At 38.7% G+C, this 18,042-nt stretch overlaps 1 protein-coding gene across 1 annotated transcript; it reads left to right on the forward strand.

The window, feature by feature from the left end:
• The first annotated feature begins 568 nt into the window (after positions 1-568).
• On the forward strand, positions 569-17,198 carry tbx20 (T-box transcription factor 20). The gene is made up of 8 exons (XM_055163382.1): positions 569-870; positions 1,841-2,090; positions 2,794-2,958; positions 3,171-3,279; positions 10,524-10,682; positions 13,657-13,733; positions 16,582-16,694; positions 17,185-17,198. The coding sequence occupies exons 1-8, from the start codon at positions 744-746 to the stop codon at positions 17,196-17,198; spliced, it is 1,014 nt and encodes a 337-aa protein (XP_055019357.1). The 5' UTR covers positions 569-743.
• Positions 17,199-18,042: the final 844 nt, after the last annotated feature.

Genomic DNA, 18,042 nt, shown 5'->3' on the forward strand with positions numbered 1-18,042 from the left:
ATGGTTTAACATATCTCGAAAGAAGAGAAAACATGCAGATGTTGTTGAAATTTGACTATAAATATTTAGTTTGGCCCACGACTTAGTCCCAGTTTTTAATTTTGGCCCTTTGTGAATTTAAGTTTGACCCTCCTGCCATAACGGGTAGGATATATCTTTTTATTTACCCTACTCAAAGAATTTAGTTTGCCAATTCTCATGCGTAAATCTAGAGACAATCTTGATTCTCGTTCACAGAAGTCACTGAGAGATGGAGAAGATATGTGAGATTTTACAAATATTTACATTATAAAACGGACTGTTATGATGTCATGTTTTGTTTGTTTTTTTGTTTTTTGGAACAGGCTGCCATGTTTGAGCCCTTTCTGAAATCTGTGTCAAACGCGATTGGCTGCTGGCGTCCGTCCTGCGTTTGTGCGTGCGGGACATCGGGAGAGTGCGTGACGTCCCCCTCGGCCTCTGATTGGACGGCTCTGGGGGTTAAAGCGAGGAGGGAGAGAGGCACTAGATCTTCCCCAAAGCGTAGCCGGCCTCTGATCCGGCTTCATTCTATTTCAGACGCGGGATATGTGTCCGACGAGTTGGTGATCCTCGCGCGTAACGGGACCTTCTCCAAAAAAAACAAAAAAAAACAAAGCAAACTTACCTTTCAAACTGTTGCGCGCGTTCTTCTGCACTCGGCTCGTCTCCAAGCAAACCGGGACGCTCTCTGGACTTGAGGGAATACTTGGGACTATCCCGAGATGGAGTATACGTCATCCCCCAAACCGCAGCTTTCGTCGCGGGCCAACGCTTTTTCCATAGCCGCGCTCATGTCCAGCGGCAAGCCCAAGGACAAGGAGACGGAGGAGAGCACGATCAAACCGCTCGGTAAGTCCCGCTCTGTCCCGCTGCAGCGCGACGTCCCGGTGCGTCAGGAGCAGAGCAGTCCGGAGAAACAAAACTACACCAGATTTAAAAAGAAAATTCGAGCTTCGTTACGGTTTACTTTGAGTTTAATCGCGCACAAATCGAATAACAAGAACGGCAGAGAAAGGGCATGACCTCGGACGCATTTGTACGATGTTTGTGCGTCAAAAGATGCACGTTGTCAGGTCAAAGTTACGTTATTGTGCGTAAAACGTATTGGCTACTATTATTATTATTTACCACCTCACGTTTAGTCGCGTTTTCTGTCAAAATATTCTCCCAATTTGTAATTTTCTTAGGCAGCTTTGCGTAATTTTCTGTTTGTTTGTTTTTTGTTTTTTTCTCCTTTACGGCCTTGTCTTGTTTAAAATATTATAGGCTATTATCTGAACTTCATTTGCTGATAGTAGGCCTAATATTAGCCTGTACTTATCACAAAGTCTAGTTTTTAGTTTCTAAATATAGCTCTGCGCGGTGCTGTTACGCGCGTAGCTGTTGCTGTTTTCTGTGCAAGCAAATAGAGACAAAAGTGTTTCTGCTTTAGAACGCAGCTGTTATTTTAATATTATGGTAAATTAATGAGAATTGTTGGCTAAATTTAAAAAAAAAAAACGCTTTTGTTTAATAATGGTAATAGTTATAGCCCCTACATCTTATTTTCATCCAATTTATTTATGTGTAATTGTCACTAGATTTACTCACGGACAAAGCGGATGATGAACTAAAGAAAGCGGCCAATAACACGCCTGTAGCCTAGTCCTACTATTTTTTAAAAGAGTAAATAATAATAATAGAGTGGTGTGTGTGTCCTGTGGCGGTGTGGCGCGTTATGGATCATGTCTCCATCGTGTCCTTCTCTGGTGTTTGCTGTAAACTCTGAGCTCACGGGGAGATCTCGCGCCCTGACCCGTGTCCGCGTGTGTGCGCACAGAGCAGTTCGTGGAGAAGTCTTCCTGTGAGCAGCAGCAGGCCCTGGCCTCTCTGGACATGGCCTCTCTGGACGCGCACGGAGACTTCAGCAGCGGGGGCGCGCCTAGTGTGTGCACGGAGCCGCTCATCCCCACCAACCCCGGCGTGCCCAGCGAGGAGATGGCGAAGATCAGCTGCAGCCTGGAGACCAAAGAGCTGTGGGACAAGTTCCACGAGCTCGGCACCGAGATGATCATCACCAAGTCCGGGAGGTGAGCGCTGCACGCGGGTCCCGGGGCATTTATCTGTAAAGCTCCCCGCTACAACTGTTAGAAAAGATCAGCCTGCCATGATCAGGAGCTAAATGATCCTTTAACTATGTAAATACAATATAAAAGACTTTTGTACTATTCACTGTTATTGTTTTGTGTCCTGTCATTACACGGACAGGTCTGTTTTGTATCGTCTGTTACGTCTGTTGCTTTGACACAGAAAAAATAGAACAAGATGCTAATATCAAATATTAAATAATGTTACATATAGAATAAACATGTGATTAATTCATAAGGCAATTACTGACTTGATATTTTATTATAAGTGTTACATTTAACAGAACAGACGCTGTGCGCTCTGCGGCCCTTGATTAGAATAGCCTTTTATTAGGCCAAATCTTCTCCACACTATTAGAGCTAAATTAGGCTCTTCACAATAACAGTGTGCACTGAACATATTTGATTGGCTGAATAAAATTACATTATAGTCTACTTTGGCATTATTAGGATATGGGCTGTGCGCTTCAGTTAGGACAGGCCACGGCGACAGACACCAGGTCCTGAGGAAAAAAGAAAAAAATAATAATTATAAATAAATAAATAAAAATGTAGGGCTTATTGAAACGAAAGGGTTTTAGAGCTAAACATTTATTTCCAAAGCCTGACCGTGCGAATGTGCTGAAGCTCGTTGTTGTGGCCGCAGGAGGATGTTCCCCACCATCCGCGTGTCCTTCTCGGGGGTGGAGCAGGACTCTCGGTACATCGTGCTCATGGACATCGTGCCCGTGGACAACAAGCGTTACCGTTACGCTTACCACCGCTCCTCGTGGCTGGTGGCGGGAAAGGCCGATCCTCCACTTCCGGCCAGGTGAGTCTTTTGCTCTTCCAGCACGCGCCACAGTTGGCCTTCTGCACACCGCCCGCAACATCATCAACTCAACATTTTACTGAAAAATGCCAAAATGCTGTTACACATTAGCTTTATTTTTGTTTACACACAGCGCTACACAGTTTTATTTATTTATATATTTATTTATTCAATTGTCCAGTAAATTTACGCATGTCCCGTTTGTGCGTCAGGCTGTACGTGCACCCGGACTCGCCGTTCACCGGAGAGCAGCTCCTCAAGCAGATGGTGTCCTTCGAGAAAGTCAAACTCACCAACAACGAGCTGGACCAGCACGGCCACGTAAGACTGATGCATTTATCTCACACATTTATCTTTATGTTTCGACCGCAGCACAGTCACATGTAACATCCGAAAAGCATCCGAGTGCAGAGCGCAGAGCCGTGTGCAGAACAGAGCGCGCTGTCCAGGCCCGCGGATAATAATAATAATAATAATAATAATAATAATAATAATAATAATAATAATAATAATAATAATAATAATAATAATAATAATAATAATAATTTGTATCATGAATGCTGTCTGATTTCTTTTCGTTTTTTTTCTTTTTTCTTTTTTTTTATGAGTCTATAAAATATACAATCTATGGCATTTAACTTTGTGTGTTTTAAATTACTACTATTATAGACTACCATATACTATATAATATTTTTAAGCATTTGTTTTACATTAATTACATCTAATTTTTAATTCATGTTTCAACAGACAAAAATAATAATCTGGTGAGAAATAATGAAAAAGAAAAAAGTCAAAAGGACCCTGCTGATCCACACAATACAGAGCAGTGAAAGTGCAGCAGAATACAAGGAGTTTTACATTAGTATTTACACAGGTTTAAGAGCGTCTGGTCACAAACGACATTTTAAGATAAATGTAATGCAACAAGACAACAATATAACACACAAGTTAAATTCAATGAAAAGAGGAAGGCTGAAAATCAAATGGAAGCAAAAACGCAAAAAAAAAAAAAAGGGAGCTGCACAGGTTTCTGAACGGGACCAAATAGAAGAGTTTCAAAATGCCAAAATACTGTGAATTGAATACAACATATAAACTACAAATTTAATTGCTGTTAAAAAAAAAAATATATAAATTAAGTCCAACAAATATATTACTTTTAAAATGTTATAATTATTGTTATTTATTATTAATAAATGGGGGGACAGAGAACTAAAACCTTGTACTCAATTTAAACTACAGTTGGTTAAAAATGTACTAAATCACAAGTACAAGTAATGGAGCCAAAATTGTAACTGAAAGTATAAAGTACACATTAAAAATACCACTCAAAGTACCAGTTTTGCTAAATTTTAGTAACATTTAGTTTTACATGTCAATCTGCAAATTCTCTCAGTGCCGGGACGTTATGATTTTAAAGTTGCACCATGTAACATTTTGTTTAGGGGTCTGTCACCTGTTTGTTTCTATGGATATGTCATTGCTCTGCCTGGAATGTTTCACAGTATGACTTTAAACATCTTAAACTTCTACTTTACATTTATTCAATTACAGGTGGTTTTAAAGCTCAAAAAATACCTTGAAAAACAAACATTCTGACTGTGAGCGGGGTTTGCCTCTCCACAGATCCGACCTGTAACTTGGTCTAGTTTGGTCTCCATGAAGATAGAAAGGTTTAATGCCATATTATGAAACATTTCAGACAAAGCAATAATCTCCAGTGAAGTAAAGCATTTGACAAATCCTAGACCAGAAAAGTTACACAATGCACCTTTAATTATATATTTATAGACTTGCACTCAATTACCAAATTTATAAATCTACTCCAAAAAATTATAATTGCGCCAAAAACATCAACTCCATCACTGTAATTTGAATATTTGTACTTAATTACTAAAAACAAAACAAAACTGCAAAACCAGTAATTTAGATTTCTTCAAATTTTTCTAAATTATTACAAAATTATTAGAGCTCAAAAATACCTTGAAAAACAGACATTCTGACTGTGAGCGGGGTCGCCTCTCCACAGTAACTCCACCTGTAACTTAGTCTGGTTTGGTCTTCATGAAGATAGAAAGGTTTAATGCCATACTGTGAAACATTTCAGACAAAGCAATAACATCTTCAGTGAAGTCAAGCATTTGACAAATCCTCCACCAGAAAAATTCCACAATGCACCTTTAAGTATATATTTATAGACTTGCACTTAATTACCAAATTTACAAATCTACTAAAGAAAAAAAAATGTAATTACCCCAAAAACATAGACTCAATCACAGTAATTTGACTATTTGCACTCAAAAAAAAAAAAAAAAAAAAAAAAAAAAAACAACAAAAAAACAACAACTGCAAAACCTGTCATTTAGATGTCGTCAAATATATTCTAAATTATTAATCTTTTTCAAACATTGCTATCCGTTTATTCTCTGAGCTCCGGCCCCTCGGTAGAACGAAGAGGAAGACGTCGTGCATTAATCTGTAGCCGGTAATTAGCACGACTTTAAATGTAGAAGAAGGTCAAGGTCAAGTTTTATTTATATATACACATGCCCCAAAAGTGCTTAAAGCTGAACTGTGGAACGTCAAATGCTTTTCTCCATGGAGATATTATCGCTTCGTCTGGAATGTTCCACAGTATGGTATTTATAAACCTTTCTATCTTCATGGAGACCAGACCAGACCAAGTTACAGGTCACATCTGTGGAGAGGCGACCCCGCTCACAGTCAGAATGTTGTTTTTCTAGGTGTTTTTGTGCTATAAAACCACCTGTAATTGAATAAATATAAAGTAGAGTTGTTTAATGTCACAGTGTGGGACATTCCAGGCACAGCAATGACGTATCCATAGAAACAGTGCACCGTTAACTAGTCTTTTACAAGTAACTTGCATGATTTCAAGGTCGAGGTTTATTTCTGTAGCACAAGAATATAAGAAAAACATAAGTAAACACAGTAAAGAAGTGAGTATAATTCTAAAAATGTAATTGCAATTAGTTTTAAATTACTCAAATGACTTCACTAGCTCTCGTTTTTTCACACTGGTTTATAACTCAAGCCTGTACATTGTAAGTATTTGTGTTTTTAAGGTATTTTTGAACTACAAAGCGCCAGTAATTGAACAGATGCATGGGCGACTCAAAAAACCCAAGAGCAAATTTCAAACACAAAAACGATTCTAAATGTAAAAACATGGGTTGCAATAAATAAAAGCAGAATAAACCACTTTAGTTCTTAATTTGCATCTGTAACGAGTCATTAAAAGTCATTAATTCAACCTTTTACATCTTAAATCCAGTGGTGGAAGAAACTGAAAGTAGTAAAGTACTGTACTTAAGTTGACATTTGAGGTATTTGTACTTTACTTATGTTTTATGTTTTAAAATGGATACTTTTTACTTCTACTTCACTACAGTTGAGAGCAGGTGTATGTCCTTTCTACTCCACCACATTTTTATTTTTCAACAGGACTGAAAAGTTAAAGTATTTATGGGTATATCTATGACACGTTCATAGTCTGAGTGAACTAAAATATACAAATAAATAGAGATCTCTTTATTATTTGAACTCTAGCTATTCATTTGTTTCTATTGAACAGAATTCTGCAAAAATCTTTATCAAAATTACTAAAATTATTAAAATTACTTAAGTATTATTACACCTCAGACTTTGCGTGAAATACATTTACTTTTTACTCTTTCAAACGAGTACTTTCATTCTTTAGATAAGTCGATGTTTTTCATGTTATAATTTAGTTGTTTGTTTTTTTTGCTCTGGTATCTGTACCTTTACTTAAGTAACAAAATTGAGTACTACTTCCATTTATTGTCTAAATAGAGTGTTTTTTAATTATCATTGTGGTATCAGAATGGGTATTGAGTATCCCTTAGTACTGCTTAGTATCACACACTACAATATTACTTGTAACTGAGTATAATTCTAATCAAGTAATTGCAATTAGTTACAAATTACTCAAATTACTTCAAGAGCTCTCGTTTTTTCACACTGGCTTATAACTCAAGTTGATTTTCTATAGTTTTATCTTTGTGTTCTAACTTCGGTAACACTTTATTTTAGAGTACACTTATTAACATCTAACTACCTGCTAATTATCATAGTTATAGATGTTAATTTGTCATTAATTAGTATTTATTCAGCCCTTATTAATGTCTAATTCCCCGTAATCTTATTCTGCTATTAGTTAGACATTTACAAACACTTATTTCCTATTAATACACTTCTTATTATTGCTTATTAATATGATACTAAGTCATTTTTGTCCATGAATTATGATTCTAATAAACTCTAATAAATAAGCGTGTGGCCATACCATCTTGTCAAAGCCTGATCCTGTCTGATCTCAGAAGCTGGTCAGTACTTGGATGGAGACACTGGGAAAATCAGGAGCCACAGGGGGCGCCAGTCATAAAAACTGTTGTCGTGTCCTTAGGCAAGACACTTCACCCACATTGCCAAGTATGAAAGTGGTGTGTGGGTGAGTGATGGTGGTGGTTGGAGGGGCCGATGGCGCAGATTGGCAACCTCGTTTCCGTCAGTCTGTCCCAGGGCAGCTGTGACTACAGTAGTAGTTTACTACCACCGGGTGTGGAGTGAATGAATAATGAACTGTAAAGTGTCTTTGAGTGTCTAAAAAAGCACTATTATTATTATTAGTATTAGTATTAGTATTAGTATTAGTAAGCGTGTTATTAAGGACTAGTTGCACAAGAAATGTAGTTTTGACTTATTTGCACTTAATAAATGTAGCTTAGTCTCATGTAATAAAACATGAGAGGTGTTAATAGAGTCCAACCATGAATTAAATCAGCTAAATTTATTTTTAAGTAAAAAACATTTCTTGTGCAGCTAGTCCTTAACAACACGCTTATTACCTTATTACCAAAAGCTGATTAGAATCATAATTCATGGACAAGAATGGTCTAGTATCATATTAATAAGAAGCAATAAGGAGTGTTTTAATAGGAAATAAGTGTTTGTAAATGTCTAACTAATAGCAAAAAAAAAAAAGTGTTTTAGGCCTGGAGCCAGGTTCACTCCTCAGGATGTTTTTTGCTGCCTTTTTTTCACTTTTATTTCCTGTTATCTTATATCTTGGGCCATCACAAGTTGATAGGGACCACCTCCAACTCAGCCCCGTTTGGTCTCAGGGCCCAAAAAACTTTTTAAGAAAAGCTATTTGTGAAATGATGTAACTGTAAATATTAACATACTATAACTGCATAAATGGTCAAATAACCCTAAAATGTTGCATGCTGTATCCTGACACATGGGGGAAACTAGCAGAAAAACATTCTGAGGCTTGCTGCCTTTCTGTTGTCAAATATCACCCTCAACATACCCCAAAAGACAAAAAAAATGTCTGTTTGCCTTACAAATTGTCATCAAAAGTGATCATTTTCCAAGTATTTTATTGCATATATCACTGCCGCAAATGTACATGAAAAACTTCCCAAGTTTATAAGCTTCAAGAGGGAAATCTAGAGGGAAACAGCTGCTATGAAAAAAGTTCTTCACTGTACCTCAAATCGACCACCTGGCTCCCGGCCTATTTGTAAATGTCTAACTAAAAGCAGTTTATGGGGAATTAGACATTAATAAGGGCTAAATAAATACTAATTAATGACAAATTAACATCTACAACTATGATAATTAGCAGGTAGTTAGATGTTAATAAGTGTACTCTAAAATAAAGTGTTACCGAAGTTAGAACACAAAGATAAAACTATAGAAAATCAACTTGAGTTATAAGCCAGTGTGAAAAAACAAGAGCTCTTGAAGTAATTTGAGTAATTTGTAACTAATTGCAATTACATAATTAGAATTATACTCACAGTTACAAGTAATATTGTAGTGTGTGATACTAAGAAGTACTAAGGGATACTCAATACCCATTCTAATACCATGATAACAATAATTAAAAAACACTTTTTAGACAATAACTGGAAGAAGTACTCAAAATAGTTTAAGTATCACATGAAAAAAAAATCTACTTAAGTAAAAATATTAAAGTACCTGTTTAAAAATGTACCGTAAGACTAAAAAGTAAATGTATTTCACGCAAAGTCTGAGGTGTAATAAAGCTTTAAATGTAGTGCTTTTGATAAAGATTTGTGTAGAATTCTGTTCAATAGAAACAAATGAATAGCTAGAGTTCAAATAATAGAGAGATCTGTATTTATTTGTATATTTTAGTTCAGTACAGGAACCTGCTCTCAAATGTAGTGAAGTAAAAGTATAAAAGTATCCATTTTTAAACATACTTAAGTAAAGTACAAATATCTACTTAATTACAGTACTTGTTTTCTTCCACCACTGGATTTAAGCTGTAAAATGTGCAATTAATGACTTCTAATGACTCGTTACAGATGCAAATTAAGAACTAAAGTGGTTTATTCTGCTGTTTATTTATTGCAACTCATGTTTTTACATTTAGAATCATTTTTGTGGTTTAAATTTTCTCTTAGGGTTTTTGAGTCATAAATTTGTTATTATTATCGTTTATCGTCTTTATTTACTTAAGTAAAATACCGTGCATATATATAAAAGGTGCATTGTGTAACTTTTCTGGTGGAGGTTCCGTCAAATACTTTTATTCATGGAGACGTTACTGCTTCATCTGGAATGTTTCACAGTGTGGCATTAAATCTTTCTTCACGGAGCCCAGTCAGAATGTCTGTGTTTCTAGATATTTTTGAGCTATAAAAGCACCTGTAACTGAATAAACGTAAGGTAGAGCTGTTTAACGTCTACTCCCTACTTGCTTGTCTCCATGGAGATGTTGTTTCTCTGCCTGGAATGTTCCACAGTAGGGCATTAAACATATCGCCCATGCATGTGTTCAATTAAAGGTGGTTTATAGCTCAAAAACACCTTAAAAAAACACAAATCCTTACAATGTGCAGGCTTGCTTCTCCATAGATCTGACATTGACCTCTCTCCATTGTAGTTTATTTACGTACTACAAAACAGTAATATCTCCATGGAGACAAACACAATGTACACAATGGACCTTAAAACTAGCCTGATTCTGACACCTAGCAGTGTTAGAATTTGTTCGCTCAACGGTAGGCGGATACTTTTTTCCATTTAACCAATCGCTGCTATTTGGTCATGACGTATGTAATGCACCACTAACGGGGATAACTGGTATATTAAGCTTTTCCCAAATCCCGTAGGAAGAAGGACAATAACGTCTTTCCACTTGATAAAATTCACCAAACATTCTCTTTGTTCCGGCTTTAAATCCTCGATCTCGGGAATCGTTGCCAACACTGAATATATGGCTCTTCGCTGATTGGCTGGTGCCTGAACTCACACTTCCGGGGTTCTTATAAACCGTCTAGTGTATTCTGATTCCTGACCGAGTCGCTGGAGAGAAATGAAATTGAGCGAAGGCACTAGGTGGCACCAGCCTGGCTGCCTTCATGCTGCCTTAAAGTCATAAATTTGTTTCAATATTATCTTTGTATGTACTTCACTTTTCACTTTACTTTCACTTTAAATGTGTTAACGTGAGCTGTATTTCACTGTAAAATCATGTTCTGTAGATAATCCTGAACTCCATGCACAAGTACCAGCCCCGGGTCCACATCATCAAGAAGAAGGAGCACACTGCCTCGCTGCTCAACCTGAAATCCGAGGAGTTCCGTACCTTCGTGTTCGTGGAGACGGTCTTCACCGCGGTCACGGCCTATCAGAACCAGCTGGTGAGGAGAAACACAACTACAAAAACACACAACGTCTAATACATGACACAGGCTTGATGAAACTGAGCTGAGAAAGGTACACAGAGCTTTTCTGGTAGAAGGTCTTGACTCTTGACCTGCTTGACTCCACTGTACTGTACTGTAGATGTTATTGTATTTATTTATTTATTTATTTTTCCTGGAATGTTCTACAGTATGGCATTTCATTTAACTATCTTTCTACATGGAGACCAACAGCCACGTTACCGCTTGGCCAAGTTACAGGTCAGATCTGAAGAAGTGGGCCCGCTCATTGTGAGAATGCATGTTTTTGTGGTACTTTTGAGGAACAAAAACTCTTCTAATTGAACAAATGCGAGATATATTTGTTTGAACCTCATGGAGACAAGAAAATGCCAGACCTTCCACCAGAAAAGTTACACAGTGCAGCTTTAAAATGCACATGTCCGGTTATACAGGATTGTTAAGAGTTACATTTACGAGAACATTTTTTATTACTAAAGGTGCATTGTGTAATATTGGTTAATGTTTCACAGTATGGCATTGAACCTTTCTATCTTCACGGAGACCAAAGCAGATCAAGTTACAGGTCAGATCTGTGGAGAGGCGACCCCGTTCAGAGTCAGAATGTTGTTTTTCTACATATTTTTGAACTAAAAAAAAAAAAACACCTGTAACTGAATAAAAGTAAGGTAGAGCTGTTTAAAGTCATACTGTGGAACATTATTAATTTTATGTGTCAAGTGGAATTTACTCAAATGAACTTGGCTAGATTATCGTTGTTGCAACCAAAAAGTTACACAGTAGGGATGTAACAATAACTGAAATATCGTGATATCGTATCGTCAAAAGTCTCACAATAATATCGAGAGCTGTCACAATATATCGAATTATAAGTTCCTTAAATACATTGTTATTTAGTATCAACATCTTATAAACATCGGGAACTACATATCCCATGATTCATTTCAGCACAGACAACATGAAGAAACATGTTTTTTACTTGAATTCTTGGGATTATGATGGAAATAATTCACACCAAAATCTTGTCAAAGTCTTTTAAAAGCAAAAAAAAAGTGTCCTATCTACAATTATATTAGTCTCTTCAAAATATCGCCATAAATATCGTACCGTGAGATTTGGATATCATTACATCCCTATTACACAGTGCACCTTTAAGATTCACAGCTGGATTAAAAAGTCTGATATTTTTGTTGGCTCTTTGGAGATTAATTTTAAAAAATATATCTCAAGAAATAAATACGTAAAAGCCACACCCATAGATGGAGGAACAGTAACGAACACATGTACAGAAAATATACATTTCGAATACGATTTAAAATGACTTGGGTTTATTTGACGCTTTTAAACATGTTATAATGTTGTTACCTCCTCAAAAATATACCCGAAGTTGTGTTTTGCTTCATTCACACATGTTTAAGTTACCCTTTAAAAGCTTCGTTTCACCTTGTGATGTCATGAAGCGGTAGTTTACAGAACAACAGATGCACTTTTCCAGGCAAAATGATTCTAGTGAAGGTGTATGAAGTTAAAACGTGTGGGGCTGAAACAAAACACAGCTCCAGGTATGTTTGTGATGAGGAAACATTATAAGAATGATCAGAAAATAGTGTCATACGGGCCCTTTAAAGCTCCCGTGTGTCCATTTTGTGTTTTGTTGCGGCAGTAACTAAAAAGCAGAGGGAACTACATAGACCATGATCCTTTGTTGTTCTAGAGCAGAATACATAAAACAGGGATGGGCAATTCTTTTTTTTCATAGGGCCACATGAGAAACAAAATATTGTGGAGGGCCGGGCCAAAATGCTTATCTCAATTCTACACAATATTAATTTTATTTCTTTATAATAATAGCAAAATAGTAAATTGTTTTGACGAGCTGTCAGAACGGTAAGAGTTTATGTTATGACTAAGCAATGAAAACGTGAGGATGCCTTACAAAAATGTCATTTAAAAACAGCTCTAAAATAAAAGCAGTGCAGCTTTTGTCCATGCATGAGGTCAAATTATAAAATATGTTTATGTTGTAATTCCAAATGAGCTTAAAGGGGCTGGTCAAAGTCAACCAAAGGGCCGTATGGGGCTCTGGAGCTGGACAATGCCCAGGTCTGAGTAAAGACTATATATATGAGTGGACATAGCTAACGCACTAGCCTCATGCCACGAGGCTCTTCCGGCTCCTTCTGACTCTGGCTCCAATTGACTTACATTAGGATCTTGTCGTCCCTCTCTCTGTAACTGCTGCAGTGAGCCTCGTCATTGTGGTCTTACAATGTTCATATTAACCTGCGACACATGATCCTGAATAGTTTTTGTCCATCAGAAAAATCCTATTCATAACCGAAAGCCTGGCTCCAGATTCTCTTGTGTAACGGTGAGCATCATGAGCCTCATTTGAGCGGCGCTGAAATCTGTGGGTGACGTCACACTCACTTAGTCCACTTCTTTTATACAATCTATGGGTCTGACGTAAACAATATCTGTATTATTATTACACCACTATCACAAAACACTTATAAACCATGTCTGTGTGTAACTTTATAAGGCTCAGTACATTAGACTTTACATTTCAGAAAATTCTATGCAGGATTCATTAATAGTTTATTCTCAAAAATTTACATTTCTTGATTTCACAGTGGGGGATTACAATAAAGCTGTGTCTAAAGCAGTTTTAGTACGTTAGCTGGATTTCTGTTCTTTTCTTTATTTTTGTCTTCTGTCTTGTGTGTTGAATTATCTTTGGACTTATAAACACATCAGAAACAAACAAAAGTCCAGTTGACCTAAATTATTTTCAGTGTTTTCATACCTGAATGAGTAAAACATGAACTTAGATTCAACCGCCTTGATTTCATTTGGATTCCTTGGTTCGGTCCTGCCTGATCCTGACCCTGCATGTGTGTGTGTGTGTGTGTGTGTGTGTGACCGTGTGTGTGTGTGTGTGTATTTTCAGATCACCAAACTGAAGATCGACAGTAACCCGTTCGCCAAAGGCTTCCGAGACTCGTCGCGGCTCACGGACATGGAGAGGTACTGGGGGCTCCTGCACTTCACACACACATTGATAAACTAACACACTCTCTGACACGCAACACACACGCTCACACACCACACACACTGACACTGGGTTGGCCCTTTTAATTCGATGTAATAAGACGATTTGATTGGCTTATGTAGGCCGGAGACATCTCATCATATTTGACATTTTATTCGATTTTATTTCAGGACAAATGACACAAAATTTATCAAATTTGTGGATCAAATTTATGATAAGTTAACTGTTTAACTGTTTCTATCTTCATGGAGACCAAACTAGGCCATGTTACAGGTCAGATCTGTGGAGAGGCGACCCCGCCCACAGTCCAAATGTTGTATTTCAAGGTGTTTTTGAGCTATAAAACCATCTGTAATTGAATAAATGTAAAGTAGAGCTGTTTAATGCCGTACTTTGGAACATTCCAGGCAGAGCAATGATAATATCCATAGAAACAAGAAGGTGGCGGACCCCCAACAAAAAATTTCAGCGATGAAAACAACAAATATCAGTATCGGCGCTGAAAAAGCTTGAACTATTGCGGGCATATTCTTTCTAACGCATTCTCGTAGAACAATAACGCCGCCTGTCCAGCATCCGGATCAAATTTCACAACATTTTGATTAAAAACAAAACAAAAATTTAATTTAAAAAAGCATGCGCACACTTCACTTCCTGTCATTCTCAATTCCAACGCAAACTCTGCCGACGATCAGCCGACAAAACTCAACCGTCTTCGCTCGCTCCTCTCTTTCTGAACATCCCGAAGCGCTGAATCTGGACCGGCAGACGCCCCCTTCCTCCTCCTCACTCACTCACTCTGTATCCCTCCTCCCTCTCCTCCCCTCCTCCGTCCTCTCCTCCGCTCTGTCGCTCCCTCTTTTCGGGCCTGTGAATTAGCCCTGATCAATCGCTCTTCGGGGAGATGCAGAAATCGCATTAGTCTGGAGTCGCCCGCTGCACTAAAACAAACTCTAATCCAATCGGCCGCTCTGACTGATTGAAAACAGCGTGCCCCCGCCACCCCCGTCGCCCCCTCCGCTCCTCTCCCCTCCCCTCCCCTCGCCGCCCTCTCCCCCTCTCCGCCGTACGCCCGGAGAGGAGGGAGCACTGATAAAAATACACACATTTGTACTCGTTCGTTGACAGATATTGCACTTTCCTAACCTGATTGGGGCCTGCTGGTTGAGGAGAGAGGGAGGGAGATGGACACAAAGGGAGGGAGGAGAGAGGGATAGACGGAAAAGGAGGGAGGGGGGGTTTAATGTGGACGTATGGCGCACACTCTCGCTCCAAAGACCCAACAATTTGCGTCGTGGAGTTTGAGAAGAGCTGTCTGACAAGATTCGAATGAGCTAATGTACTTGTGGGAGGCAGGGACATGCAAACACACACACATGCATACACACGTACACATACACACACACCCACACAGACGCACATGCACTCACACACACATCCACACACACGCAGAAAAGGCATAGACAGCCACACACTAACACTAACTTTTAATGGTATTTTCTGACATGTGGCCTTTCACTTTTTTGTAGTAGTACTTTATTTGGTCATTTTGCAGTACTACAAAACAAAACAAAACTACAATACTACAACCCCATGGATCATGACCGAAAGGGTTTAGGCTGAAGTAAAAAGTACTTTTAACACCAAACTCTATTAAACTCTTAAATTACATTTAATACATCACACTCACTACATACTGTACACGCAACTCATTTCAGACACTTCATCTGAAGTTAGAAGTGAAGAATTAAACCAACAACCTCTCAATATAAAAATGTTTGACATGGCGACATCTTTCACCACTGAACACACACTGTTTTAGGCTACGTCCACACGATAATGGATTGTAGCTGAAAAAAATTTGCGTCCACACACACAGATGTGTCGGATCAATAAATATTCACTTCCAGACGACAACGGAGCACTGAGAGAAAACAATGTAATACATCTTCCACACCTGTATGTGGCGCTGTTAACAATGATAATAATGTTTAATAATGCAGATCTCATCACAGTTTTTCTTTTTTTTTTTTTTTTTTTTACTTTAAGGTAATTTAGCCTATTTTAGATGTATCACAGTAATATAGACGTTTTGTTTTGCAAAACTTAAACATGAGTTTTTGTTTTTAGCCATAAGATTTGGATGAGAATTATTAGAATAACTTGATCTCAAAATGCAACAGTTTAGTTATCTGTGCGTAATCTTCGTGTGCATATTCTGTGGTGCGTGTTGTTAGTATTAGTGTTAGCACCGTGTCTTGGTTGCTGGGCGACAGGAGCGGCTCCGTGGGCTGCACCTGTCACATTTCGGCAACAGTCTTGTGGTCCGCGGAGGCGAGTTCGAGGGCTGCAGCCTTCACTGTATCAGAAGACCCTGGCAATGACGGGGTCGTGACGTCTTTGTTTTCCAAAAGCTGCGGTTTGCTTGTCCACACAACAACGCAACACCGGCGTTCTCAGATGTGTCCACTCTGGAACCCGTTCTAAAAAAAACTCCATATTCACCCACCCAGAATGCCAGCTCCATGTGGATGAAAGGCCAAAACGAATACAAACTTCACAGCTTTGACCAAAAACCCTTGTGGTGTGGACAGGCCCTTAAAGCTTTAGAAAATGCTGCCAGTGTTGTGTGCTCGATCCAAATACACGGACAATGAAAGCAGAAATATAATGATTAAAACTGGAGCAAAGTAAAAGGCAAATGCACTTGGTGGAGGGTGGAGAACACAAGCCTCTTCTTTTACAGTGGAAACAGCTGAGTGCGTGTTGTTGTTGAGATGTGTAGAGATTTATGTTGGGCCTGTGCTTTTGACTCTGCTGCAGGGAGAGTGTGGAGAATCTGATCCATAAACACTCGTACGCGCGCTCCCCCATCAGGACTTACAGCGGAGACGAGGAGAGTCTGGGCGAGGACAGCCACGCCACACACACCAGAGGTACAGCGCACTCTGAACATACACAAACTGCACTTTTAAAGAGCCCATGTTACACAAAATGGATTCTTCTGAGAATGTTAGAATGTTGTTACCTCTTCAAAAACAGACCTGGAGTTGTGTTTTGTTTCATTCATTCATGCATTATTCATTCATTCCTGTATTATCAGTCTTTCTACATCTCCAAAGCTCAAAACGCTCTGTACAACCTTGTGATGTCATGAAGTGGTAGTTTTCAAGTGAACAGCTCCTTTTACCTTTTGTTCAGTACAGATTGGCAACATCAGGGCTGAAATGATTCTAGGGAAGGTGTATGGAGTTTAAAAACAGACTGGAGCACTTCCTCTACCACCACATGACATCACAAGGTGGAACAGACAAAGGGTGGTCGAGACTTTGGAATGACCTGCCTGAGGAGATAAGGCTCGCACCATCAGTATTATCTTTTAAATCACTTCTTAAAATTTATTTTTATCAGTTGGCCCTTTTTTAGCTGGTTTTATCTAGATTTTACTGCTTATTTATTTTTATTATCTTTTATCAAGTTATTCATTCAGTGATGTGGTCGCTGTATTGGACCATTGTGCTGAAGAGGGAGCTGAGCCGAAAGGCAAAGTTCACAATTTACCGTCAGTCTGCGTTCCTCCCCTCACCTACGGTCATGAGCTTTGGGTAGTGACCGAAAGGACAAGATCGTGGATACAAGCGGCCGAAATGAGTTTCCTCTGCAGGGTGGCTGGGCGCTCCCTTAGAGATAGGGTGAGGAGCTCAGTCACACGGGAGGAGCTTGGAGTAGAGCTGCTGCTCCTCCACGTCGAGAGAGGAGCAGTTGAGGTGGCTCGGGCATCTGTTGGGGATGCCTCCTGGACGCCTCCCTCAGGAGGTGTTCCGGGCATGTTGCACCAGGAGGAGGCCCCGGGGAAGACCCAGGACACACTGGAGGGACTATGTCTCTGGGCTGGCCTGGGCATGCCTCGAGGTCCCCCAGAAGAGCTGGAGGAAGCAGCAAGGGTGAAGGAAGTCTGGGAGACCCTGTTTAGACTGATGCCCCCACAACCCAGCCCCGGAAAAGTGGAAGAAAATGGATGGATGGATAGAAAAGTTATCTATTATAATTAATTAATTGATTGCTTCATGCTATTTTTATTCTTTGCTGCTTGTACAGCACTTTGTAAACCTTGTTTTTAAAAGGGATTTATAAATATAGATTTATTATTATTTTCCATTTGAGAGAAGAAATCAGCCTAAATATGCAGGGTTTATGTGTTAAATATGTGTGAATGAAACAAAACACAACTCCAGGTCTGTTCGTGATGAGGAAACTACATTAGAATATAGATAAGAAAATGAC

Source organism: Boleophthalmus pectinirostris, unplaced genomic scaffold (genome assembly GCF_026225935.1).
Source record: "Boleophthalmus pectinirostris isolate CB_2022bp ecotype Guang Dong unplaced genomic scaffold, ASM2622593v1 HiC_scaffold_6, whole genome shotgun sequence".
Classification (NCBI taxonomy): domain Eukaryota; kingdom Metazoa; phylum Chordata; class Actinopteri; order Gobiiformes; family Gobiidae; genus Boleophthalmus; species Boleophthalmus pectinirostris.